At 43.5% G+C, this 27,711-nt stretch overlaps 1 protein-coding gene across 5 annotated transcripts in view; it reads right to left on the reverse strand.

The window, feature by feature from the left end:
- Positions 1-3: 3 nt before the first annotated feature.
- zfpm2a (zinc finger protein, FOG family member 2a) overlaps positions 4-27,711 on the reverse strand; it is a 168,443-nt gene continuing 140,735 nt past the window's right edge. For 3 of the 5 annotated variants that reach the window (XM_028017834.1, XM_028017832.1, XM_028017831.1), the window contains exons 6-8: positions 6,285-6,491; positions 5,503-5,730; positions 4-3,423 (exon numbers count right to left, since the gene is read on the reverse strand). In XM_028017834.1, coding sequence (XP_027873635.1) covers positions 875-3,423; positions 5,503-5,730; positions 6,285-6,491 — 2,984 coding nt within the window. In that variant the 3' untranslated portion in view covers positions 4-874. Of the gene's footprint in view, positions 3,424-5,502; positions 5,731-6,284; positions 6,492-8,285; positions 8,582-27,711 lie in introns of those variants that run through there. The other 2 variants (XM_028017835.1, XM_028017833.1) reach the window with 2 other exon arrangements.

Raw genomic sequence — 27,711 nt, forward strand, 5'->3', positions numbered from 1 at the left:
TAGTTTTTTTGTCTTGTTTTTTTTTTTTTTTAAATGGGGTAACAAATAATTATATGCACAGTCCCCATGTCATAATACTGCTTTCAGTAACATTCCCTCATTTACAAAGTATTGCATTGAGAGCAAAATTTCAAAAAGGGAGACCAAAGTGTATCATCGAACAGAAATACGAGTACTATACAAGAATGTCGTCATCCTCATGAAAACATCCACATCCGAGTTGAACGAAAGAGACAAGGACAAACAGCCACATATGTATGCAAAGCCATGTATGTATGCCAAAATGTGAGATGCAGCGTTGAGCCTGGCACTTGCCTCCAAACGGTGGGTTTGTAAGTCACTAGCAGTAATCTGCAGGAGACATTTTGAGCATACGGAAACTGGTACAGCAAATAAGAATACACAAGTGCCTCAGTAGCTATTTTTGAGTCTAAAATGCATCTCGTTTTTGTTTATTGTTTCGTTTTGAGCCTACATTACAGTGTAAACAATATGTGTGCTACACAAGAATGACTATACAATAACATTACAAACAACTCTGATATAAATTTCATTTTGAATTTAAATTAAGATCACTACTCCTAATAATACTGATTGTAAAATAAATTAATGTGAACGTGGCACCAATATTATTCTCGATTCTCGTTTTCTTTTTTTCTTTTTTTTAAACCAATGGGTTTTGCATTTTTAAGTCTTGAAACAATGAAAGAAGAAGCTTCTCTTGATTGTCCACAAGCAGCGTTTTAGCACTGCGTGATGCACTATTCCAGACACAACAGTGTACCAAAAACAAAGGAGGAAAAGTCTGGTTTAAAGGTAGGGAGGTTGGGGAGCGGAGGGGGACGGAAGAACAAGTCTTGGGTCTCTTTCCAACTTATTTTACATGCTCTGCAGCATGTGATGAACAGTAAAACTTCTTATGGGTAATAAAGTTTGATAGGTTGTTGAACTGGATGTCACACAGGCGGCAGTATTTGCCGCTCCCGGAGCCGTTCACGCCTTTGTTGGCCACCGGCGCCGCCGCCTCCTCGCCGGGGGACTTGGAGGACGGGGACATGTTCTCGTTGGAGTCGGCCTGGTTTTCCACGCCCCACGTGGGCGAGGGATTGGAAGGCTGGCTGTCTGACTGCGGCTGGTTCTCCTGCTGCTGCTGTGGCGCCGTGCCGGACCGCTCCTCCGGCTTGTGCCCCCCGTTGACGATGACCATACCCCGGTTTTTGGGCAGGAGAGGAAGGGGTTCCTTGCCGGGGTGGGGGCAGCCGTTTGCTGTAGGTTGTGGAGCCTGCTCTCTGGTTGTGACCGTCTCTCCTCCTCCGTTGACGCTCTGTTCCTGTTCGGTCGCCTCTCCCTGCATCACCGGCCCCCCTGCCACGTAATCTGTCGGCTTTATCCCAAAATACGGCGATATTTGCTCGGGACCTTTCACCTTCTTTATTGCTCCTGGATAAAGGCAGTGGGGCAGAAACATATTCTTGTTCTCGTCTTTTGATGGGATGAGCTGAGGCTCAGTGAAAGGCTTAAGTCCCGGCACAGGCGCCAGGTGAGGGGGGAACATGCCTCCATTCTGCACCACCACCTTCCCATTCCCGTTCTTCTCGCATTTGCCAGGGCTCTTATCGTACCCGTCATCTGGGCTGTTATTCCCTTCGCTCTTCACATCTGGGAACAGAGCAGACTCCAAGGCGCTGCTCTCATTGTGCTGCTGCTGCTGCTGCTGTTGAGCCACGGCAGCAGCAGCAGCCGTGGCAGCAGCTGTCGCAGGGCAAAAGTTCTGTTTGTGTGCCAGGTAGTTCTCCACTTTGTTGAAACTTATCTTGCACACTGCACATTCGTGATAGTCCAAGAGTCTTTTGGGAGAGCTACATGTCTTGTCGGGGACCGGTGAACACTTTTTGCTGAGATCAATGGGTGCGTCCAGCTCCTGCTGCTCCGCAGCGTTGCATTTGGGAGGCAGAATGGGCTTAGTGACAGTCAGAGAGGCCTCCAGGTGTTTGGGTACCATGCTGGGGAAGATGTCGCAGCGCGGGTGAAAGCGGTCGGCCAGACTCTCCACTGCCTCCTGAGACGTGCAAGGGTTCATCGGAGGAACGCCGAGGAAACCCGGCTGCCCCAAAGAGATCCTCTGGGGGTCCTGATCCGGGAGACACATCTCGTACATCTTCCTGCGCTTGCGGGTTCTCATGGTCCTCTGCATGGAGGGCACCTTGTTAGCGGACATCCGTTTCATGGGGGGGTCGTGGCGGGTGGCACAGTAGTACTGCTTGTGGACCATGTACGTCTCGTGACGGCTGAAGGTGATGTTGCAGGCTTCACAGGTGGTCTTGTTGGGGTCATTGTCACTTTCCACCAACCCCGTGCTCAGGCTCTTCCCTTCCAGTTGCTTCCCGTTGAGCCGCTCCTCTGCCCCAGTCGGAGTCGACACCTTTTTCACCTGCCCCGCTAGATCCTTGTCGGGGGCTTTGCCCCCGGCGTTGATCATGTCCAACACGTTGGAGTTCATACACGCGGACTGCATGAGGTTGCTGTCTGCCTCCGTCGGGTGGCAGCCGGCCAGCAGGCTCACAGAACTGTGACCGCTGTTGGGGCTCACCGCTTCTGGAACCTTCTCGGAGAGCGCCGAGAAGTCCGGCGACTTGGTCATGTGCTGCCAGCGGCTGTTGCAGTAGTGCTTTTTGTGGACAAGGTAGTTGTCCAGGTTGCTGAAGGTGATGTTGCATTCGAAGCAGGTGGCCCCCTTGGGCATCAGGGGACTGTAGATGACAGGCGGGTAGCTGTTCCCGCCGTGGCGCAGTCTCCGATGGACCAGCTCTGACATCTTCGCCAGAATCTCCGAAGCCTGCGGGACGACGGAAATGTCTTGGGAGAAGGCAAACTGAGACAAGAAGGGGCCCATGGGAAACGTAGGCATGTTATGTTGCACGGGGGAGGAGGCCAGTCGGGGGCTGGAGGGCTCTGACTTGATCCTGGTGTAAGAAAAACTGGCTTTGCTGCCCGGGTGGGCCTCTCCCTTCTGAGCAGACAGCATGGGCTTCTTCTCAGCCTTGTCAGCCTCTCCGTCTGTGGCCGTCTCCTTGCTGAGGGCCCCTTTGGGACTTCCCATCAGAGCGTCCTTCTTGTTGGCCAGCTCTGCACGGCCCTGCTGCTGCTGCTGCTGCTGCTGTAGGCTGTCCTCCGGACCCCTGGGGGAATGCTCGGTGCCGTCGCCTTCCCTGTGAAGTTTGCCGCCGTGCCCGTGTAAGTCCTGATGCTGTAAGAGTTCCCTGTGGCTCTGGAAGCTGATATGGCAGTGATTGCATCTGAAGGCCGCCTGTGACAGGTGAGACATGATGTGATGCTGGAATGTAATAAGAGAATCTGCCGTGTAGTTACAGATTGTGCATTTCAAGCTGGTGCCAGGAGGGAGGCTCTCTTCCATTTTGACACCTGTGAGGGAGATAAAAGAGGAGAATTGCTCAGAATCTCGTCTCCCACTTCTCCTTTAGAGTTAACTGCAGACGCCATCAAACGCTCGCGCCTTATGCCAAGCTTATTCCCATTCACTTGATTTTTTTTTTCTTAACACAATAAACTGTCAGCTGTGCTTAGAGACAGCCGGATATGTATATTCCTTAAAAGAAGTGACACTTTTTCCATACTCATGTTAAGAACTGTCCAATTTTCTAAAGCATTTTCATTTCAAATTTAAAATACATAATCAAAATGTATATCTTGTTTTTTCTCTTTTATCTCTCAAAAATCCTCAAGTTTTAATAATAATAAAAAAAAGTTTTCAAATTATTTTTGAAGAGATAAAAGTTGAACCAACCTATCCCAGTGTGAAGTTGCTCCTTATAAATCCATTTCTGCTTCGTTATTTGCCTGAAGCATCACAGCAGCTCGGGCCCCGGGGCCAGACTTTATAAAGGGCTTCCAGGGGCAGTAGCCCAGGGCCTCAATTTTTGGGGCATGCCTGAATGTTTTCCTTTCTTATTCTTTTTTTTTTCAATGAATATGTGCTTTTGCAAATCTATACTATTTAAAACTCATAGGCCCAAATTAGGTGAGTTGTATTTACTATGAGATTTTTCTGAACAGAAACAATATTCAAGTATTTAAAAATTATAAAGTTGTAGTTGATTTTTTGGGAGCAGCATGGAGATATTGGCTATGGGAGCCATTGAACCTATCACACATGAATTCATACCTGCTGATGTATGAACTAATATACAGTCATTTGCATTAGTAAAATCTTTCCTTCGTCAAAAGGACACCAAAAGCGTCTCCAGCCCGGGGACCCACTGCCTTGTAAGTCCGGCCCTGTCCAGACCATCACACTGCCACCACCATGTTTGACTGTTGACTGAAATGTTGAACTAGTTTGACGCCCAGGCCAACGAGACGCCTTCTGCACTGCAAAAACACAAAATCTCAGCAGGTATTTTTGGTCTAGTTTGTAGAGCAAATATCTTAGTACACTGGAAATAACAAAAAACTAACTAATTCATTAATATTGATGATATTGATGTACATTAAAGTACAAGTTATAAGTGAAATCATCTGCCAGTGGAACAGGACATTTTTTCCATATTATAAGTTAAAATGTCTTGTTCGACTTTGGCCTGTTATAATCAGCAGTAAATCAGTTGATCGCTTGCTAAATTAAAATGAGCTCATTAATTTCCATTTGCATGATTCATTGTTTTTCTCTTGCAAAAACTAGATAACAAAAGTCTTCGATCTGGTGCTTTGGTCTCAACCAGCCTTTTCTTATGAAGGACAATTGTATTTACAGAAACTTCATGATTCATTTTATTTGTTGTTTCTGGTGTTTTATTTGTTTTGGACATTTAAAATGTCTTCCAGTTCCAGTGTTAAATGTTTATTAGAATTTGAAGTTTATTGATTTCTGAGAATGTATTCTTGGGTTATTATGGCATTACTATTACGGTACTTGAAAATGGTCTCAGAACAAGAATATTATCATTTATCGCAGTAACTTCTGGGAAAATTTATCATCCAGGAAATGTTATCATGACACTGGCAGACTGTTTCGTTTATAACTATAACTTTTTCATCAACACTAATGAATTATTGACTTAAACAAGCTCCAATATCTTGCTGAATAGTTACTTTTCTTTTCTTAGTTCAAGTGCAATAACTTGACTGAAAATACTTGGTAAGATTTTGTGTTTTGACGCTCCCACATTTTTTCACATTTTGTTGCCTGCTTCATGCTGTCAAACTGGTTACTCTTCTGTAAATTTTGGATTTTCAAAGTTTGGCCATTTCCAGGTGTGAGCAAAATTTTATTCAGCTTTCCAAAAAATGGGATTGATCTTGGCTAATTCATCGGTTTGGGCAGCTCTTTCCTTTGATAAATGAAATCAGCATCTAAAACTGCCACTATTCACTCAGTTTGTTGAGTTTTGTGACAAAACAAGCAAAAACTGAACAAATTAAAACGGGGAGCTAGTACTTTTCCCCAGATCCGTATCTCTTTGGAGCTGTGCCGTTGCCGCTCACCGCTGTGCGAGGTGCTGAGATGGATCTCCAGGGCCCTGGCTCCAGAGAAGCTCTTGTTGCACTGAGGGAAGGGGCAGACGCTGGGGGTCTGGTGGGGTCCGCCATCACCGTCCTCCACCACCGTCTCCGTCTCCCGCTGTCGCCCGCTGCAGTAGTACATCAGATGAGCCTGTAGGTTCCTCTCGCTCCGGAACCAGATTCCACACGCCTTGCAGGGGAAAATGTCTTCTGAACAGAGGAGGGACAAACCGGGGGACATGATATGAGGACGCAAACAAGTTTGAGTGCGAAGATAAAAAATAAAAAAGCTTGAACATAAACACTCCTCTTCTCCAGTGGTGACTCTCAAAGCCTGCATTAAAAGGCTTTTCCCACCAAATCCTGGGCTGCAGCCTATCGCTGCGCCGCTAGCACGAGGTCGCTAGCCCTTTCTCAAGGGCAAACAAGAACACTGGACCATCTGCTTCCAGCAGCCTCCCTGTCGAGCTGAACCCAGATAGCCCTCTGCTGAGTAAACAAACACACTATTTGCATGAGGCGAGCGTTCCGCAATTAACACGTTCGCTTCGGGGGCCTCAGCGCGTGTTTATGTGACCCCCCTCCCAAAAAAAACAAAAAAAAAAACTTCCAAGGTCGACGGTTCTTATCTGTGACGCAGAGACTCGCCCGGGTTAATCTACGACCCGCCGGAGACGCCGCCGCTCGTTAAAGGCAGGTGACCGGGCGGGTGCAGAGAGGAGAGGAGAAGGTGGAGGGAGTGGAAAAGCGTTACGGGCGCTTACTGTTGACAATGGCGGTGGGCAGGATGGAGGCCATGGCGGCCTGCTGCGGCAGGAGCTGGATGCTGTCCAGCAGCCGGGCCGGGTACATGCCCTCGCTCAGAGACATGTGGTTGACGGCCTGCAGGCGCGAGTCGAAGTCCACGGCGAACGCCACCAGCTCCTCGCCCTCCATCATGTTCTTGGTGGTGGTGCACCACAGCTGACCGCCTGGAGGAAACACAGACAGGCGGCTTAGTGTCTAAAGTTTGTCGGTGACGGTTCTAGAGTCTAACAGCTGTTGGAAGGAAGAATCCATGGTAACGCTCCTTTGTGCAGGATGTCACACAATGGGACGGTAGAAAAAATACATTAAATGGCATTTTTATGGTTAAAAAATAAGATTGAATGCAACAGCAGATGAGACAGTTACTGGTATTCCTGAAAAGTCAGGTTGATTAGAGTTTTAATTTCCTTCTTATTAGTAAGTCATGATTTTCTGTTTCACTTTGGAATAAAAATGGCGTCACACATTTCTTTTCTCCACTACCTCTATCCTGGATAAGAACTCATGTACTGTACAACTATTCATGGTGAACAGGAAGGTAAAAAAAAAAGTCAAAAAATGGTATCTCATGGTCAGCAAGTTACCATAGCAACTATTGGACACCGTCTGCATCCCCAGTGGTTGTTTCTGAGGCATCCCAGGAAACATGGAGTTTATTGAACTCTACCGGGATTTTAACTATTAACTTCAACTATTCTTCCTTATAAATAATAGTCAGCACACCAATAATTGTATTTTTCTGATGTTTGCTACAGTAAACATGGACTGACTGCAATTGTGATGAATTTACTTTATTTACAAGTTTTCTTTTTGTTCTGCATTACACTGAATGAACAGAATTGTTCCTGTATAAACAAACCTCCACCACAGACTGCAGTCTTTTGCAGCCTCTAACAGGTTTTCTCAAGATTTAGCTTCATTCTTTTCCCCATCAACCGACCAGGTTCCTACTCCTGCTAAAGCAGAGCTTTCTCTAAGCATGATGCTGCCACCACCATGTGCCATAATAGGCATGGCTTTAGAAGAAACCAATGAAAACAAAGGATTTTCAACACACAAAAAAACCAAATTGTAGCAGTTTCCATACTACTGAACTGCAAAAACACAAAATCTTACCAAGTATTTTGGTCTACTTTTTAGTACAAATATGTTAGTACGCCTGGAATTAAAACCAACTTAAAATGTACTTTTCAGGAAGATACAGGAGCTTGTTTAAGTCAATAATTTATGAATATTGATAAAAAGTACTAGCTCCACTGACAGATTTTTTTCACTCATCACATGGGAAAAAATATACTAGTGAAGAAATGTGCCAGTGGAACTAGTCCTTTTTTTTTAAAATAAGTATTAAGCAATTATTGACTTAACACAAGCTCCTATATCTTGCTGAAAATGTACTTGTATGTTAGTTTTTGTCTTATTTCAAGTGCAATGAGATATTTGCTCTAGAAACTAAATCCTTGGTAGGATTTAGTATTTTTACAGTGTGCCGCCCATATTCAGAGCAACGTCGACCTCAGCTGGGGAAACACTGATGTCCAGAGTTGTTGTCAGCTGCAGCACTGAGACAGGTCCTCCACATTATTAGATTGTTGTGTTTTGGGATTAAGCATTCCTCTGAAATCTTCTGAACATATTCATTAAGTCAGAGACAGAGGAGGGTGTGTGTGCGTGTGTGTGTGTGTGTGCGAGAGCTTTGAGGGGGCAAAAGGAGAGAATGAAGGTTTTAGCTCTGATAAAAATTTATCTCAGCACATGACAGGCTTTTCAGCTGCACTTCATTTTCCCATTGAAGAGATTAAAGTTTTTAATATGACTATTTACAGAAATCTGGCTGCGGAGATAACAACAAACTATGATACGCTCCCGCTAAATGGCAGAATTAGGACATTGTTTCTGAGGGAGGATGGACAATTAATTAGAGCGCGCTGTTGGCTTTCAAAGATGTGCAAACATACCGACGGAGCGTCAGGCTGAGAGGGGACGTGGCGTGAGGTCTGGCTGGTGTGGAATAAAGAGAGTCCTGAGGAGAGGTGTGAAGGGGGCGGAGGCTGTAGAGGCGCCCCCACCCGTCTGCAGCGCTGATAACTCATGTCTGCACAACATCAGTGAGTCACCAGGTTTAAAACAGCACTGCGGAGTGGATGAAGGTGAACCAGCAGTGGCGACCCCAAAAGGGGGGGCAGCTGGGGCTAACGGCCCATTGTGAAAAATGTTGGCCACCCCACTGGCCCTACAAAAGAATTATATTCAGGTCATGGACGGGCATAATTCATAACAAAAAAAGTAAAATAAAATAGCATTAGTACGTAAGTTTTATTTTTAAAACAACGTTTTTATATATTTGTTAACATTATCATTAAGTGGTGACGGTATAAAACAGATAATCTGTGGAAAAAAAAATCTAGCTCCCCTGCCTTCTCCCAGTGCTCCTAGTACAAAGTGCAGAAATGAACCATTCAGTCAGAAATAGCCAATCAGAGCCAGGAGGAGGGTCTTAGTGCTGTCAATCACTCTCCTGCTCACCCCCAATCCCCAGCTTTCTGATAAGCTATAGCTGGTTCACCACAAGACAGCCTGCCATGAATGCTAATCCAGGGCAGGCTAACATAGCAACCAATGCATAGCTAGCATAGCCACCGATGACAATTTTCCTGTCTCCATAATTAGGACATTAAGAACCACATACACGAGGTTGATTGACAGCACTAAGACCGTCCTCCTGGCTCTGATTGGTTGTTTTTGACCAGGAACAATGCATTTTTGCAGAACACAATAGTAGCACTGGGAGGAAGCAGAGGAGCTTGATTTTTTCCCACAGATTATTCGTCTCATATGATACTGTCACAACATGGGGACAGTTTTAATAGATATGGAAAAAAAAACATTTTTGTAAAAGTTGCATGCTGCAGCTTTAATATAAAACATTGGGACAGTCTACATTAACCTGCTAATGCATGTGGATTAATCTAAAAATGTTAACGTGTTAAATATGCTTAACACTAATTAACTGAATTACCTATTTTGACCTAAAAGCCTTTCTATTAGTTAGCTCAAAGCAGCTCGTTACACAGTCTTGTACTGCGGTCAACAATGCAGATTCACATATAGGAGAGAAAAGATGAGACTGGGTCATGTTCACTTAAAAAAACACAATGATGGACTTTTGGATAAAACCAAAGCAGTATGTACTTATTGCAAAGATGAATTATCCTTCAACAAAGCACAACCAGCTTATGATTAGCATTTCCTAATTACATTTGAAACAAAATTACTTCTTTTAATTTTTTTCTTAAAATTATTACCGGCCCAGTCTGGCCACCCCTATGGAATTTTCCGGGGGCGCCTTTGAACGGGTGGAAAGAAATCCACATTTCTGTTTCCCTGGATACGCAAAACCCAACTACAGATAGATCATGTGTGAACCAGTGTTAACCCTCTGAGGTAAATACTTCCTTTTTATTAATTAAAACGCAAAGCATCAGATTTAACGTCTGTTATCCTGATTAAAACATTCCCGGGACTTCCTGCTTGTGACTCCCTGAAAATGAGAGCGGCACAAACACGTCAGAGCGGCGACACGCTATGAAAAACGCGCTGTCTGTCTGCGTGCGCGCTTCTTCCCTGCTACGGCGCGCGCGCGTGCCAGCACCACATTAAAGAGCGACGCCTATATCTGTCGGCCAATCTGCTGCGACGACACGCGCACTCTCAGGCCCTCTCTGCTTCGTCGTTCCTTGGTTCTGTCATACCACACACCGCCTGGAGAGACCCTTTGAATTTTTATCTCCTAATTAAAATAACAAAACTCCTCTCCACTGTCTGCCCGAGTCACCGTCAAGGTAGATACAAAACTGCCGCTGACAATGAGGAGTATATCGCTGCAGCAGCCATAAAAAAAAAAGTTCAGAGTTTCTCAAATGCTCTTAGTTTACAAAGAGAATCAAGAACGAGATCCTGACTCTCAGATACCAGTCGGGCTTGTTTGGATCAATCCAGAAGCAGAGATGGCGTCCTCACGTGACGTCTGATGAAAAAGTTGGACTGCGTTTTAACAAAACTCGGACTCCGAATGCTTTCCCTCCGGCCAAGATTGCTGCACATCCATCTGCTGTGTGCGCGCGTGTGAGTGTGTGTGTGTGTGTGTGTGTGTGTGTGTGTGAACAGGCTGGAAGAGAGTTTCAGGACCGAGTGTCCCAGTTTCACCGAGGCAGCGCTGAGCTCGTTGCAGTGACTCGCTTCCGGCGGCAGGAAAACCGTTTGAACTGGAACTGGGGAAACAATCGCTCAGGTTAGCAGGATTTTTCTATGGAGCCTGTCCGCAGGATAAAGATGGCGCCGCAGCCGCATCCTCACAGGTGAGACGCAAAACATAAGAGGAGACTGAACCTGAAATCTGAGATCTGCTTCATTCTTTACAAATGAAACAGCTGCTAATTTTATTACATAATTTCGACATAATTATGGAGTTTTATGTCCCAGACCAAAGCAAACTAGTATAATTGTAAAGTGGAAAACGGACATTTTTTAACTCTTTAAAAAAAATAAAAATCTGGAAGGTTTAGAGTTCTTCATGGGTTTTCTTCCAGAGTTATCTGATATTTAGAATCATATTTGCCATCAACTCTCACCAGATGCACCGTCTGCTGAAGAGCAGCATCCACACAGCATGATGCTGCCACCAACCGTACACTAGTGCTTTCTGGGTGATTTTTGTTTGAATTGAAAATGGGATTTATTTTGACTTTCTTTTAAAAAAATGTTCCTACCCTGCTTTCAACCTTTTCTCCCTGACCTGTCAAATCAATTCAGTTCAACACTTCATTAATCTCAGAGGGAAATAAGATGTTGAAACTCATATTACAGTTTTTTTTTTTCCAAAGTTGTTGTAAAATGCTGATGGCTGTGGACAGGAAAGAATCTCCTGTAGCAGTCAGTATTCCAGCAAATCTGATAAGGGCTTCTGAATGAAGGCACACTGCAGAAGCACAAAATTGTACCACATTTTTCTTTTCTAGTTGCTAGTTCAAATATGTTGGAACATTTGAAATAAGACAAGACAAACGTACAAGTAAGTTTCAAGTAAGATGGGGAAAAAAATTGACATTGGAGCTAGCATTTTTTTAATGAATATTCAAGAATTATTGACCTAAAACAAGCTACAAAAGGTGCTTTTGAGTAAGATAAAAGAGCATCCTCTTATGAATAGACTGCTCAAGGATGTTTGTGATTTTCTTGATTTTATAGAATCGTTCCAGTCTGAATCTTTCATCAGGTGTGTTCATTAATCTTCTCGACGCCGTTTGTTCACTAATGTTCTCTAAAAATCCTCGGAGACCTTCACCGAATGACTGGCTTTATACTGAGATTAAAGTTAGCACACTGAGTAGCTGCGTTCCCATTGACCGTATAATTGTGCAATTGAACATTTTAAAAATAAATTTGCTTAATGGAAACACAGCAATATCAAAGTAAGAACAAAACCCACCAAAAACTAGTTTTCCATGTTCCATGTAGTGATCCTAGATTTTGCTCTAGGATCAGCAGTATATATATTTTTTCTTTTAATTTATTTGGCAAAACTGCAATGGAACCACTTTTTCCACATCACACAAGTCACAAAAACAACAACCAGATGTTGCCACTCGCACAAACCACAAAGAAGACGACGACAGGAAGTAGTAGATGGAAGATGATATTGTGGGTTTTTTTTTCTGAGATCAGCCGAATATTGACAAAGTTTTGCAACACATGTGCAACGGAAACCAATTAACTTCATAAGGCAATTTGTTGCGCTGAACTTTTATTTAAACGTTATCACAAACGTCCGACTTTCATTGTCTAATCATTTTAAATTCTACCTCGCTGTGGTTTGTCGCGTAGAAGCGCCGCTGCAACACAAAGCAGCTCGTGGTTCAACATGAAACTTTGATGAAACATGAATACTTTTGCAAGGCGTTGCGTCAAAAAGCAGAGCGCTGAAATCCGCCTGAGCGGAGGCGTCGACCGTGCAACGGACAAATAAAAACAAACGTTCCCGCGAAAGGAGCTCTTTTAGGAAGATTTGTCACGGCTGTTTGCCTTTTCGTTACAGGTGATTCAAATCTGAGAAATCCAGGTGAGCCGCCAGAGGTCTGGGGGAGGCGGGGGGGGTCAAGAGTTAGAGCAAACGACCAAACGCATTAAGTTGAGGAACTGGGGAAAAGGCTGAAGGAAAGTGCTCTTGTTTTGCCTGCTAACTGTCTGCAGTGTGAGCTGCCTTTGTGCAGTGGCCAATGCAGTTGGAAAGACGGCTATTGTCTAAATCCTCCTGCAGAGCACCTGATAAAAGAATAAAGAACTATGACATATTCTAAAAACAATGGAGGAATTAAGGGGGAGACAATAGGCCAGCTGCCTCATTAAAACAATCAAAAACGGCATCCTGTATGTAGTCCAGATAATTAAAAAGCGTCGCTTCCGACCGCCTCTCAACACACCACATCCACCGGCTCGCCGAGGCCCCGAGACTGCTGGCTCCGCTGGCTAAATGCCCTCGTCCCTCTCTTCCTCTTTGATTAATGGTTTATTTGAACATGCGGCTTAAGATGAACATATGAAGGAATTCATGAAGCAAAATTATAATGCAAACCCTTCTCTCCCCCTTGGCCCCCAGCATAAGCACTCGTGAGCTAATCAAACGTCTCAGGATGAATCGGAGGGACCAGGGGCCGCGTGTGTCTCCTCCCCTTCGCCTAAAGCCCCGAGAGATTTCAAAGAGTGTGCATCACAGGGCATTCTTTTTTTTTCTTCTATTTATTTATTTATTTTCTCACATTAAATGACTTTATAAGAAAATGGATGTGTACAGTATCTGTGTTTGCATGGAGAAGGCAGGGAGAATGGAGTACGAGATACTTCGGCACATTTTTTAAAATTTATTTATTTATTTATTTACTTTTGCTTCCTGCAAACCCGCTACCAACACCATATCTTAATGAAGCTGCAAACAAATCTCTCATGCCTCGTGCAAGGAAAAAAAAAAAAAAAAGCTGAGAGACAACAAAGCAGCAGAAATAACAGAAGGGCCCGGATAATTAAACTGGCCTGAAGACAGGTATTCAAATGTTGGTGTGTAAACAGCACAACTCTTTAATAGTTTAGCTGTAAAATGCGTAGTTAAGCACATCAGCACTTGCCTCTCCCATCTGTCCAAACACATTACTGTGGCTGAGGCCATTATGGCTCTGGAGTACAGTCTCCCTGCACTGCAGCCACATATTATAGGAAGGGTTGAATGGGGCTTCTGGGAGCACTAAAAATGGTCCCGTTGGCATTATCTCATTGCATCATGCTCTATAAAAGAATGAATTCTGGAGGGTATTAAATATTAGTCATCAAAACTCTAAAAAAATAAAAATAAAATAATTAATTAATCAGGCATTTAGTGAACTAGTGTAATTCTAACAAATTCCACATAAACATTTGGAGTAAAACTAAATACGTTAGTTTGGTGTTCAGTGGGGACCAGAGAGGCTGTTATGTTTATATGGGTTGTATTACGAATGACTACATGAGCTTTGTAAAGGCTACGAATTGTCATAAGGATTGTGGTTGAGAGCGTTTGCTAGCTTCGCAAGAGAGCTAATGCTAATGCTTAGCTTGTTTTACGCGTTTTAGCCCAAGCAATAACAGCTTGGGCTAAAACAGCTTGGATATGAAGATGAGTTCTTGAAGTCTGACACCCAGTTTCTATGTTGGAGACTCTTACTTTGAAGTAAGAAAGCAAACTGTGTGTCAGGACGTCGGCGCTCCCCGTACATACAGAGTCTGCAGTCTTGGGACGGTTCGATTCCCAAACTTGAGACCTTTGCTGCATATCTTCACTCGTTCCCTCTCTGCCCATTTCCTGTCTAAAAAAGCCAAAAATAAAAGATAAAAAGAAAGGAAGCTGTTTTGTTGTTTTGTGTGACAAAGTTACAAAACCCACCAGTTGGATCAAGAATACTTACACAAGAGTACTTAAGCATTTAGAGCTTTTAGGTTGTTTGTTTGGCAACTATCTTTACTTACAGACAAGATAAAAATGCTTTATCAGTACTGTGAGAAAACAGTGACTGACTGAGAGCTGCTAACAATGCTAAAGTTAGCATCTGTAGGAGTTTCAAGGCAGCGCTAAGCTAAACAGATAACAGACTAAAGATCAAAATACCTAAAATATGGAGACTTATCAAACCTGAGCCTGATTATTCTACACTCAACAGAGAAGCTTTAAAACACAGCTCTGGATTTGTGAAACACAACTCGGGGTATTTTCAAAGCTATCTTTTTGTAGCAATAGAAGCACCCTTCAATTGAAATAAAATCACAATGTATAAACCGGACTGGGAGTCGATTATCCTAAACTGATTACAGAGCTGTAATCAGCAAAAAATCTCAATATTTTGCATGTCCTTTTTACCTTGTGAGTTGGGCTTATTGCCACAACCAAACGTATACATTTTTCACTACCTATTTGTTCGTTGGTGTCTGGCCAATTTTTATTTTTTGTTTATTTTGAAGACAGGTACACAGACCAGGCAACCCAGATAATTGTCTTTAAGACCCACGTTGGCAATACTGTTTTGGCTAGAGCAATCTTGGAGAATAGATTTTCAATCTCTGGTTTCCTGATGTTTCCTGGTTAAATCAAGGTCAAATAAAACACATTATTGAACTAACTGTACTTGGTTATAACGTACCTAATTTACCTGAGCTGTCAAACATTCAGAATTTGTACCCAGCAATTAAAATCAACCTCTAAACCACACTGCTACATCAATTTTACCAGCACCGCTTGAGCGAAAGATGTGTTGGGTTTTCTCACACAAAAGTGCTTCTGGGCTTTTATTTTCTACTTTAGAAAGTTTTTAATATGTGATTCCAGATTCAGAGTGGAACTCAAATCTCCTTTGTGAAGTTGATTATTAATGCGGACCCTTCTTTCTTTTTTTCCTCTTCTTTTCTTTTTTGTCTCTCCACCGCTACTTACATTTCTCATCTCCGTCTATTGGCTCTGCACTAACTGCTGGTCTTAATTGTGAAGTGAGGCCAGTGGTGCCTGAAGCCACAGAGAAGGGTTGTAATTAAAGACCTCTACTCCTCTTGTCTTCAAATCAGCTCCGGCTCCTCCTGGTCAAATGGGAACAAGCCGCTCTCACCTCCGAATATCAAGTAGCTGCGCGCCAGAAACGGTCGCCTCCCTGTTCTTAAACAAAGCTGCATCGCAGGAGGAATTCACAACCGTGACACAACCATGGCTTCCCAAATGTGGCAAAAAAAATATATAAATAAATCAAGTCGCCGAACGAGGCGGATAATGTCTGTATCTGCACCTGACAGCGGACCGGACGAACACTGAACAAATCCTGCTCATGGACACCAGTAAATATTTGGATTGTTTCTGGATCAGCAGAGATGAACACATTAGGATGACTCACAGCTCTGCCAGTTCACAGTTAGAACCCACTGCAAGCATCACATATAAGGTCAAATAAGCCAAGTAGTATTATTATTAATAATATTATTATTAGTGATGGCACAGTAAACTAGATTTAGCTGACTCTTATCAATACAGCTCTTACAGATTGTGTTATTGTGTCCTCTCTGCCAGTAGGAGGCACTCTTCTCATGCTCTAGCTGCAGGCCGGTGGCTGACCTGCTGCGATGATGCAGAGATGCCTCAGACATAGCAGGCCAGCACAGACGCCTGTCTGCATATACATCTTCCGGAGCATGCTTATGATTCTTTTAGTCTTGCGAGAAACAGATTTTGATCAAAAAGGAAAATGTTGTCATTTTAAAAATAAACCGTCCCCCCCCCCCTCCGATAAGAGCTCAAATGTTTAATTATGTTTTTTCTACCCCCACTTTTTTGAGACAGAATGTCACAAATATGGCAGACTTTACTGTATTTCAGGGCAACAGACATCATTCATCTTGCATTAAGCGACTTCTCCCATCATCCCAAATATCTCTCATTTCATACTAAAGTATCCAGACAAATTTTACTATCAAGTGTTTTTGGTTTTATTTTTGCAGATGCAATCTGTTACCCAGAGATGGTGGCCTTGAGCGAATGGCACGTGGGTCAGAATGGACAAATTAAAGAGTCGTCCCAGGGGAGCCTGGCACACTGCTCTCTCTCTCTCTCTCTCTCTCTCTCTCTCTCTCTCTCTCTCTCTCTCTACTGTATACATTCAGAGTGGTTGCACAGAACAATGTCACCCAGCCTCTCAATTAGGAGTCGTTTGAGGACATTAGAACAAACAGTTTTGACCCAAACGGCGCAGAGATGTGACTGAGTAAGCGTTTTTTTATTTCACAGAAGGATAAAATGAAATGTTTTTGCTTTGAAACGGAAAGACGTTTCTCCGGCTGAGGGATGTTTGCCTGGTAATGCTGTTGTAATCATTTTATAAGAGGTGGGGGGGGGGGATGGGGAAACAAATGTGAATTAGCAGCTATTTCTGCTCTGGGATGCTTCAAAATCAGAGTATTTCAATTAGAAATGTATTCGTTCCATATCTCTTTTAATAAGATGTTTTCAGTTCTATAAAAACGTCCATTTTACCCCCCACCCTAAGAGAAATAAAATGGTTTTCAGCATATTCTAGTAAGTTTAGGCAGTGCTGTCAGCGTTCAAAACAGACAATGGCGACATTCCTACAGTGTACCAAACCGCTGTCCCTCGTTAGACGTCGGCTTCTCCTCATCCCGCAGCAAAGCGGCGTAGACTATTAAAGCGCAGCCCTGACTGGCTGCTCTCCGCTCGGCTTTTATTCTTTATTTGGACAGGTTTGTCCCACTGAGATCTCTATTAGCTCTCCCTCTCTGCGGGTAAGTGCTTGCCTGTGTCCTGGTTGTGGCCAGTCGACATGTGTTTACTGCGGCCCCCGCTGCGGCGGCAGGCTGGTCGGGGTGTGTGTGGGGGGGTGGGGGTCCGTCCTGACCAAGCCCTGCTAATGGGACCAGAAGACCCCTCGTGACAGGACGGCCTAGCTAACTCTCCCTCCCTCTCAGCCCCCCTGCACCCCTGACTCTTCTCCAGCTGTGGCCTCGTGGCCCGTGTCCCCCTCCCCACCCTCTTCCCATCATGCCTCGGTGGGGGCAGGTGAACGGCGCGGAGCCAATGGCGGCAAGCTTTTTTTCTTTTTCCTGGGAGAGTGGCGCTCCACCGCCGCTCGCCTCAGTGGTTCCTCCAACATGGCTCCGGCCCTACGCCACATGGGCTGGCTGGCCGGTCTGCGTGTGTGTGGGTGTATGAGGGGGGGTGCGCGTGTGTGTGTGTGTATTTGAGGAAGAGATTTGGGGTGGGGGGTGGATAGTGAATGCCAGCCCTAATGCAAATGCTTGCCTTTTAAAACATGGAAGGCTCTCTCCTCCTCTTCTTTGGAAAAAGTCTATTTTGGCCTTCTGGTGCTGGCAGTTATTTCCTCTCCTCTCCAGAACGACGGAGAGCCAGAAAGATGCACCTGTCGTCCATTTTGGAATGCGGCGTTTATCGATTTGCTGAAATCGTTTGTTCAAGTTCTGAATGCTCACCCAATTTCCACCGTAACATGTGGGTTTCTTCCTCCCAACTTGTTTGCGTGGATGCTGATTCGGTATTCACAGCACACACACTGCAGTCGGTGGTACCCCACCTCGGCGTGCCCTCTGTCTCTGCACCCCTGTAACTCTACATATTGCTTAAAGTACGTGCTAATTAAATTTTCAGTGGCTTTGCGAGGGGAAATAAATAATCTGCGGCTAAAAGGCCTAATTGCGTTTGTCACATCGTGCCTCGGCGGCTGGTGCATCGGGGAGCGCAGCCGCTGCCCTCGCTCATTGCCATTCTGTCGTCCTGGCAAGCCCCCCACGCTGCCCCAGGTATCGCCACCCGGCCATCTGGAGCCGACATCTGTCTCTCTATTGATCACAAGGGTTTAGCACTTGATCAAACAGACTGCGACAGGAAATTGCTCTTTTCCCCACAGAAAAGGCCAATCGGCCTGCGTGAGGGTAATAGAGTGGAACTGAGAAGCGGCGGCGGGGAGAGCGGGTGCCGGGCAGCCAGGGCGGGCAACGGCTACAGGGATGTCTAACCCTCGCTGCTGACGCACCAGCAGGAAGTCTTCAACAACGTCGTCTGAAATCAGGTTTTACAATCCTGCACATGCACACACAAAAGGACAATGGTCCAACCCTCAACAGGGCTGGGAATTTATCTTATCACTTATCACGATAAATTTCATGTCATTTTTATGAATGTCATTTTAGAATTTAAGAATTCTGATTTATTGCTGTCTTGATAAATTCCAATTAATGACACTTAAAAATCCCTAGTAAAACTGTCTGTATTGTCGGGATTGTTAGTTTTACTATTTTCCCAAATTTGAAAATATGATTGAAAGCAGTTATTGTGTGTGGCTTAGTGAATTAAAATACTGATGTCCTATAGAAGTGTATTAAAAATGTTTTCCATAAGTAGTATCTGTGTCTGTGTGGCTATTATTGCTGTGTCATGCAGTCACAGCCTATAAAACAAGTTACCTATACAAGTCATAATAAATAGTTCTTATGACCGCTACCACAATAGTGCCGCTAAATATCATGAAAATCTTTAAGTCCATATCGTCCACTCCTGAGAGAGGGATATTTATTGTATCGTTTGTGATAAATTTGTTAAGTATTTTAATTTATTGTTGTCACAATATGTTGCAGTCGATAAAGTTAAAATCCATCAAAACTTTACTCAATGAAAGTATCAATAAAAAATTTGAAAATGTGATTAAAAGCAGTTACTGTGAGCAGTTTAGAGATATAAATCATACTTCTTTATATGACTGGTGTCCTGCAGCGTATTAAAAATGTTTTTCAAGAGCAGTGTTTGTGTTTGTGGGTCTATTCTCACTGTGTTGTGCCGTCACAGTCATACAGTCACTAAGAAACGTCATTATAAATAGTTCTAATCACTTTTATTGTTATCACAATAGTTCCACAAAATATCACGATAAAACTTTATGTCAGTATCGCCCACACCTACACTCCAATTAGAAAGTTTTGGTTTTTTTCTCATTGTTTTAGAATTAATTATAAAAGCCATTTAGGTAACTGTTTTAAGTTTTGTGTTAAGTGTTTTAAAAAAAAAAATCCAAATGAATTAGTGTGAATACGCCAGGTGGTGAGAAATTAACGTTCATCGATATAGAGAGAGCAAGAAGAAAAAAAAGATAAAAAAAAAAACAACAGTTAACACGAAGCCTGTCAGTTTTCATAATAATTAAACTGTACAACATGGTGGAAACTCCTATGTGAAAGTGTGAAAGTCTTCTGAAATTACGAGTAAGCGAGCGCCCGGGTGTAAGGTTTCAGCGGTGGAGGAAATCCCTGACAAGCCTTGGAGTTGCTCGCTGTATCCCCAGTGGAGTTCGACACACTATTACAGCCCGAGGTGAACAGCTCCTGAATGTGTGTCACAGCGCGTTAGCCGAGGCTGTGGTCCACTTTAAAAAAAAAAAAAAAAAAAAAACCTCCCCTCGCCCCCCCTTTTCCCTGCTCAGGCATGCTTTCGAGGCACTCGGTGCAACAACATGTTTAGCAAGTATGGACATTTTGATACTGAAGGTGACATTTATTCCCCATTGTGGAAAAACATTTAATTGTTCCTGCAGAGAGCAAGATATGTTTCCCCTTGCCTACAGTGCTGGGATCGTCCTTTTGGAAATATGATGCAAATTTGGGATGAAGCAACTAATTCCTTCTTTGCCCCCGCCCACCCCCCCATTTCAATCCTCCGCCAGCCTCCATCTTCCCCCAGACACAAGGATTCTGATTAATCGTGTGACCGCCCCTCGTTTTCTTTTTTTTTTTGCATTTTGCCACAATCTCACGGCGCCACGGTGAGATGTTTCGCCACTTTTGGCAAGCTGAAAAGATATAGCCCAAGGAAGAACAAGTCGAAAGTATGAACGGAGGGATGGGGGGTTGGGGGGGAGAGAGAAGGTGGTGGGGGCAGAGGGAAAAAAAAAATATGACCAGGGGACGTGATAAAAAATTATCAGCCAGTGTGTTTTCCTGTTTGGTTTTAATCTACATTTAATTAAATTCTTATCTGCTGTGTGCTTATGGCTGCATTTGAATGGCGAGGCTGCATTCATTATGAATGGTAAAATTGAACTCAGTACATTGTGTGTGGCCCAATAAAGAAACAAGACTCTTATTGGGAGTGCGTGCGCAAGCTCTCCGACAGACATGCGGAAAAAAAATAAGTCAATTAAGATCGCTCTTTAAATTACCGCTGTATCAAAACAAGGGGCGGGAGCACGCTCCATAATAGAATCCTGACAGGGAGAGAGAGAGAGAGGGAGCACAGCTCACTGTTTTTAATATACGTCCCAATTGATACAGCCAATTGTATTAGCTTGTTTATAGAAGGGTTGGCCCACACTAGATTTACTGCTCTGTCAGGATAGTTCATAACCGACAAAGGTGTAAAAAAAAAAAAAAAAAAAAAAAAAAAGTTCCACAAATCTAGAGGTCAAATGAAAAATGGCGCCAGCAGCATAATAAGAGCTCCTCATAAAGATTCTGCTTGTTATCTGAATATGAGAGGCCAGCAGCAAAGGTCAGCAGATACCGAAGAGTTAAACCCTAGAACGGATTCGGCTACCAAAAATTCTAATTCTATTGACAAAAAAGGAAAAAAAAGAAAAAGACAGAGAGAGAGAGAGAGATAGCTTATAACAAGCAGGCGGCACTTCATAAGCTAAGAACAACATCCCATCGGCAGCACCCAGAAAGCTCCGAAAAACACGCTGAGCTGATGCTACAAAGTTGGGAACCCGCGAAAATCCCTAAATCTTCCTCTTTTTTTGCTCATTCCAAGCGAGTGTGTGGTGGGAACGGAAAGCCCCCCCTCCCCTCCTACGCGCTGCCTGCTCGTGTTTACAGAGCCGTCCCCGTCTCTAGGCCCCGCTCATCCACGGCGCTGACACGCGGTGTCGACATGATTAGGGGGGTCTGCCTTTGCATAAGGGGTTGGGGGTGGTGGGGTGGAGGGAGAGGAGGATCGGCAGATGAATGACTCTGGTGCATCGGAGAGAGAGAGAGAGAGAGAGAGGGGGGGGGGGATCACGGCAGATAATCGCACCTTCCACTGCCGCGCTGCGAGCTCTCAGATCCCCGTCTTTAAAATAATATTCGGAGTCAAGTCTCTCCAAAGCTTTTTTTCCCCCCTCTTCTTCTCCCACAACACTCTTCTTTTTTTCTTTTTTCGTAGGTTATCTTCCTGCGTTTTTGTGTTTGCTGTTTAAATCTTAACAGGACACAAGCAGCGAGGGAGAGCAAATATGTCTGGAGTCGGAGGAAGCCGAGTGGAAATGTTATTGCGAGGGGGGTTAAGATTAGCTGTGGCAGTGAATGGGGGGATGGGGGGGGGGGGGGGTAGAGAGGAGGTGAATCCCCCCAACACCCAACTCTCTATTTGAGAACAGCTCGAGTAAAACTTGGAATGTTTGAATTTAACCTTGGGAGTCCGGATTCCGCCGGAAAAATAAATCTGACCTCTTGTAAAAGAAAGAAAAAAAAAAAAAGGGCAGCACCATTCTAAAGGCATTTACTCAAACAACGAGACCAAACGCCAAATCTTCTCAAGTACATTTAAATACAGAGTACAGTCTGAATACAGTACAGCATAAATTCCAGTACCATAAATACTCCTATCACCTCCACAGAGCTGCCATAAAGTATGGCTGCTGTGTCTGGGACTATAAACCTCTGGCGTTACTCATCGGGAATAAACACACATGCACAATTTACTGCACTGGTTCCCCCCCCCTTTTGTTTATCTTTTAAATAAGCACACTTTATCACCCTCCCGCATGAGCAAATTGCATGCAATGTGTGTTGTTTTAACATGAGATACGCTGTCCGGAAGATTCATTTCTCCCGACCCAATTCAATTGTCTCGGCAACATCCCCGCCGCCATAGGCATCGGGCCCCATCACCTGTTCGTTATCGGCGCCGGCCCCGTCCTGTTTGTGGAGCTCTTGGCACCGACTCCCCACTAACAGCGGGGGTCTCTGAACTTCTCACGGTTTGATGGCAGGAAAATGACGCTAACAGCTAATTAACATCATAAAGAGCGTTTTTAAGCAGACGGACGACACCTGCGACCTTCATTTGCACGCGCTAAACGTGAAATTACCTCTGTTTTTACTTTTGCAGATAGCACTTGCATTTTTTTTTGTTTGTTTGCTTGTTTGCTCAGCAGTTCCAGCTTCAGATTTAGCTCTTCCGCTGTGTGTAAAAGAAGAAAAAACAAAATGAAGGCCAAAAATAATTACAGTCACAGCACAGCTGCCAGAATTACTGCAATTCCTTTTTCTAATTTCTATTTGAATACACAATTTTTTTCCAGCCTGCCATGACATGGACCTCCAGTTACTGGTCCGGATAACAAAGTGCCGCCTGTCAGTCTGAGACACTTTACTGGCTGGCTGAACTAAGCTGGTTTAGACTGACAAGTCTTCAGCTGTAGCAAACCCGCCGTTAGCTGGCGTTTCCTCTGGAGTCCCTTCCCCTTCTCTACGACTTCCAAAACTCCACCATTGGCCTCGTACAGGCAACTCTATCCTCTCCCTCAGCCTTTAAAAGGAAGAGAGCAGATACCGTCCTGGCGAAGTTAGCCGGTAATGCACTCGCACCTCATTACAGGCCCACATTACGGACTACAGCAGTAATGCGGCTTTAATCTTCTCCAAATCGTTCTAAATGTCAAGCCGGGGCCAGGGACTTCCCACTCTGCTGCACCAATGGCTTAGCCTGCTGCTATCCCCCCCATTTCTTTTTTTTTTTTTAGCGTATTAGCTATAGCCAGAGTATTACACTCGCTGCCAGATCCCCTGAAACTTTCAACTCTTTTGTTCCAACATTCAATGCAACATTAACATACCCTTTGAAATTGTGTCTTCCACCCCCACACCCCTTACAAAAAAAAAATGTCCCAAATAGCAAAATATGAAAACAGTTAATACCTCCACCCCTTATTTTTTTCCCCCTCCGCGTCTCCTAATGAGACGCAACATCCCCGTCTCTCCACTGAAGGATCCAGACTTTCCGTGTGATAGAGACTACGGCTGTTTATTAATAATGAATTTGGGATGTTTTTTTGTTGTTGTTTTTTTTTCCCTGCGTGCTGAACGTTATCAGCGCGCACGCACAATCCCGACCAATAGTTTTGCCCTGATGGGGTAGCTGGGTTCCTCATTAGCAGAACATATTTAATCCAGAAGTTTCTTATCAAATGTCACACCTGCATCTCCAAATGGCATTTTCACATTCATTCGCCTGTATTTGGAAGATGAGGCTCCAAGGTGCTTTGCAGAGATTAAGAAGGAGAGAGAGTGCAAGCTTATTTTATCATTTAGCGGGTCTGGAAGGAATCCAAGGAGTTTTTGTCTTGTTGTTGTAATTAGAAAGCCTTTTAAGTGATAACGCCTGCATAGGAATATGAATATGTAGCGATCAGGCCAGTAGTCAGGCCCCCCCACCTCCCTCACAAACCCATCCACCCTCCTCATCTTTCTTTCTTTCTGTGTCTCTCTTCCCTACTCTCTTATTTGGCTCTTTTTTTTAATTGTTGAATGCTGAGTTTTTGTTCTATGTACAGCAAGGATTAACTCGGATGCTTCAGAAGTTTTAATGAAAGACTTGAAAGTACACACTTTTTTCTTGTTTCTCACTGTGACAGTGTTTCCTTTTTCCTGTGTGAGAGCAGGAATAGGTTTTTTTTATACCCAAGGTGTAAAAAAAATGACAGGACTTAAGAAAACCTATATGGTCAGAAAACAAAACCTATTCCAAAATTAAATAGATGTGTTAATAGCATATATTAAACAGGGATAAGCTAAAGCTATATGAATTTTTCAAGCGAAGTTCTGTTAAAAGGCCATAAGTTGGTAATGCCCCACCTGCAGCAGATAGCTTTTGGTATGAACTCAGATTAGTTGTACCTGGAGGCTAAAGCTAACCGCTAAAGCCGATCAAAGCCGACTTTCACCACCTTAAAGCAACTTCAGTGTCAAAAACATCATAACAGTTGATGCAAACTCTACTTTATGACCCTCTTAAACCGACGTTATGTTAATGGGGAAGCTATTTAGAGAGAAGCCAATGTTTATTTAGAGAGGAAATGGAGCCAAGAGCGGGTGTACCACCAATAATCTTCCTGGCAGAAACGCTAACTGAGAACATGCAAAGCATTTCTAGTCAGAGTAACTGACAGGGAAGTAAGGTAGTGTAAAAGTGAAGGGAATATGGTTAGCTTAGACTGCTATATTGTATTTATTTTCTCAATAAACATAAGTTACATATTGTGATAATGTAATAAAGGTTCCTTAAAAAGTGTTAGCATAAACTGCTACGACATTTTTGAGACCCCAGCTGTTATAAGATATTAAACGTTTGGCATAAATTGCTCTCTGACTACCTATTGACTAATCTCAAGTTAGCTAAATTAGTTAGCTAAATGAAGATACGAAGTGGGTATGAAGTGCTATCTCTGATTTCTGACTAGCTGGATCCAGAGGCTAAAGGTAACAGCTAGGTTGCGAGGGGACAATACTCAGGTGACTTTTACTGTACCAAAACAACTTTAAACTACTGTCATGTTAGCATTGGATTATTATTTATAGAAAATTTAACAACTGTTGACACAGTAAATGGAGGAAGCAGGCTGTGCACCACCAATTACCTTCTTGTGTGAATCTTGTACAAAGAATAGAAGAATCTCTGAAGTGTAACTGCCTCAAGATAGAAATCAATAAAACAGCACCAGCTTAAAAGACCAACACTTTGCTTTTTACACCCCTTCATTTTATAGTAGACAGTCATACAGAACATACAGATTTTAATTTTACGTAACTTTACTTCTCCAACAGGCAGTTACTCTTTCTGGAAATACTTTACATTCACATTGATGGCAGATTCCCTCTAATCTCAACTTTCAGAGACAACAAAACTCAAATACGTAAAAATATTCACAAAAAGCTTGTGTAGCAACAGTTTAAAGATTCATGAAACAGTATTAGCATAAAATATTATGGCGTTCCTGAGGAATAACAAGGCGTAGAAGTTGAACTATTAGCTTTAGCATCTGGGTCAAGCTAATCTGGATTCATACCAAATAATGATGCCAAGTAAATTTATTTACCGGGTTGCCGACTCTTACACAGGAAAGTCTCACTCCAAATTTTTCTACTCTTTGTTTTTTGTGGTTGGTCTCTACACATAGTGGCAATTTTTCATTATTACTTTCTTGGTAACACAGCCAGAACTGTATTGCTCATAAAGTACATATAACTGTAGTCATATAAAGTTTAATAACCACTGGTTTGTGACTTGTTTTAAATTTATTCAAGTTGACTCTTTACAAATATATGATCCAATCTGTCTATCCCGCCTAGCTAGCCATAGCCTGATTGCTAATGTCCACGGACGACTGCATATGAGCATATGAACAATTTTCCTGGACCGGTAAGTTGTTTTACCGCCATTAACACGTTTAGTGGTGCATACACAAAGTTGATTGACAGTGCTAAGACCCTCCTTAGCACGGTCAGAAACACCAATTGGCTGTTTCTGTTTCTGACAGCCAATTGGTGCTGCCTTTGGTCAAAAATGAAGCATTTCTGCAGATGACAGTAGGACCACAAGGAGGAGGTGGAAGTGTTTGGTCTTTTCACAGATTATCTGTCTCAAATCTCAGGACATAGTGATAGATGTAATAAATATGCACAAAAAACACATTTTTGTAAGACTTACATACTGCAGCTTTAATCAGATGTTATCTGTTTATTAAAACCTTTCCACATAGCCTCAATTCAAAAACTATCCCCTTAAGAACAGCGAAAGAATAGCCAAAGTAAATTTTTTTATAGAATTTCTTGCTTGCAAAAAAAGGGGGAAAAGAGAACGTTAGACATTTATTATTTCCTGATCCAATGCTTCTCTCTCTCAGTAGAAAAATGAGGAGGGGGTTGGGTGGGGGTCTCTCAGTAGTGGCATTTAGTACCTGTGTTTACCCAGAGAAGCTGCTGCTAACCATCAGCCCAGAGATAAGTGCAAAACTGAGGAGTATTGATCCAGTAATAGTGGCTCACGCTTTGACTCTGACACTGTAACCCCGCAGACATAATGTCATAGCCTCTTATCCTTTCCTCTTAACACAACCTGCCTATCTCCCACTGGCTGTCACCTCTAGTAATACGTTTCTCAAAAGCTCCACTAAATCACCAAAATCATTGCACTTTCAGACATTATTTATTTCCCCTCCGCTTAAAAGTGAAGCATGATTTACAGGTTGGTAAAAGGTTGCACTTTTTTTTTCCTTCCGTTTCTTCGTTTTTCTCCCTCTCTTTCTCACCCCGTCCGTTCCGCCCCTCTTTCTCATGACCCACTGGACCTGCTAGCGCTTTCCCCCGTCGAGATAATTCTATTTCCGCCATTGTGAGAGCTGCTACTTTTGCAATTACAGTTAGGTCTGTGTAATTGTGTTGGCTTACAGCGCATGACAAATACAGTGGAGCTGGAAGCCTGCGCGCTGATCCCAGATGTATGCCGCTTTAGACATTTTCATTAATTGAAAGCGTCACCGTGTAACAGTGCAGTATTACACTCTGGCAGGTATGAATGAAGTCTAATACAGCTTAATTACTCTGCAGCTAAATATGTTTTGTAGGGATTCCTTATTATCTGTAACCAATCATAAGTTTGAGGCGGTGGAGGGTGAGAGGAATAATTAGCGGGGGGCGGGGGGACTTACTGGGATTCAGGACTCTTACGAAAAAAAATACCCGAACGAGTCCAAACATTGTTCTCACATTACGGAAGCCTGTAAACAAACGCTCTGCCCAAACTTTTTTTTTGTTGTTGTTGTTTTTGATCGATGTGTCTCAGAAGAGCTGCTTGGCCATCGTCAGAGGATGCCAGACGTTGACAATTATATGCAAATCGTGTTTATTATCTCGCAGGCAGCACAGATCCTGCCTTGTTTTAGGCCCTGCTGCAGCCCACAGCAACTCCAAGGCAAGGTTTATGCACCAGGGTTTCTAATTAGCTCTCAGAGGGCCCCGTTCAGAGCGCCACTCTCCACAATAGCCGCTAGGAAGTTTGAACGCTAACTTGGAGGGCTCCATATGTTGCCCAGGAGGCCTGAGACACACACTGATCCTGTGTTCACATTAGGAGACGTCGTGTTCGCTCCTCAGAGAGGCTTTTCATTTCTTTTGTGGATGGAAGAGGGAGTAGTTGCCAAACCGATGAATGGAGCTCATCTCTTGTTCTGCTCTGTGTCTTTGGGCCGCCTTTGGTCAAAAATAAAG

The sequence above is a fragment of the Xiphophorus couchianus genome, chromosome 5, assembly GCF_001444195.1.
Source record: "Xiphophorus couchianus chromosome 5, X_couchianus-1.0, whole genome shotgun sequence".
NCBI lineage: Eukaryota > Metazoa > Chordata > Actinopteri > Cyprinodontiformes > Poeciliidae > Xiphophorus > Xiphophorus couchianus.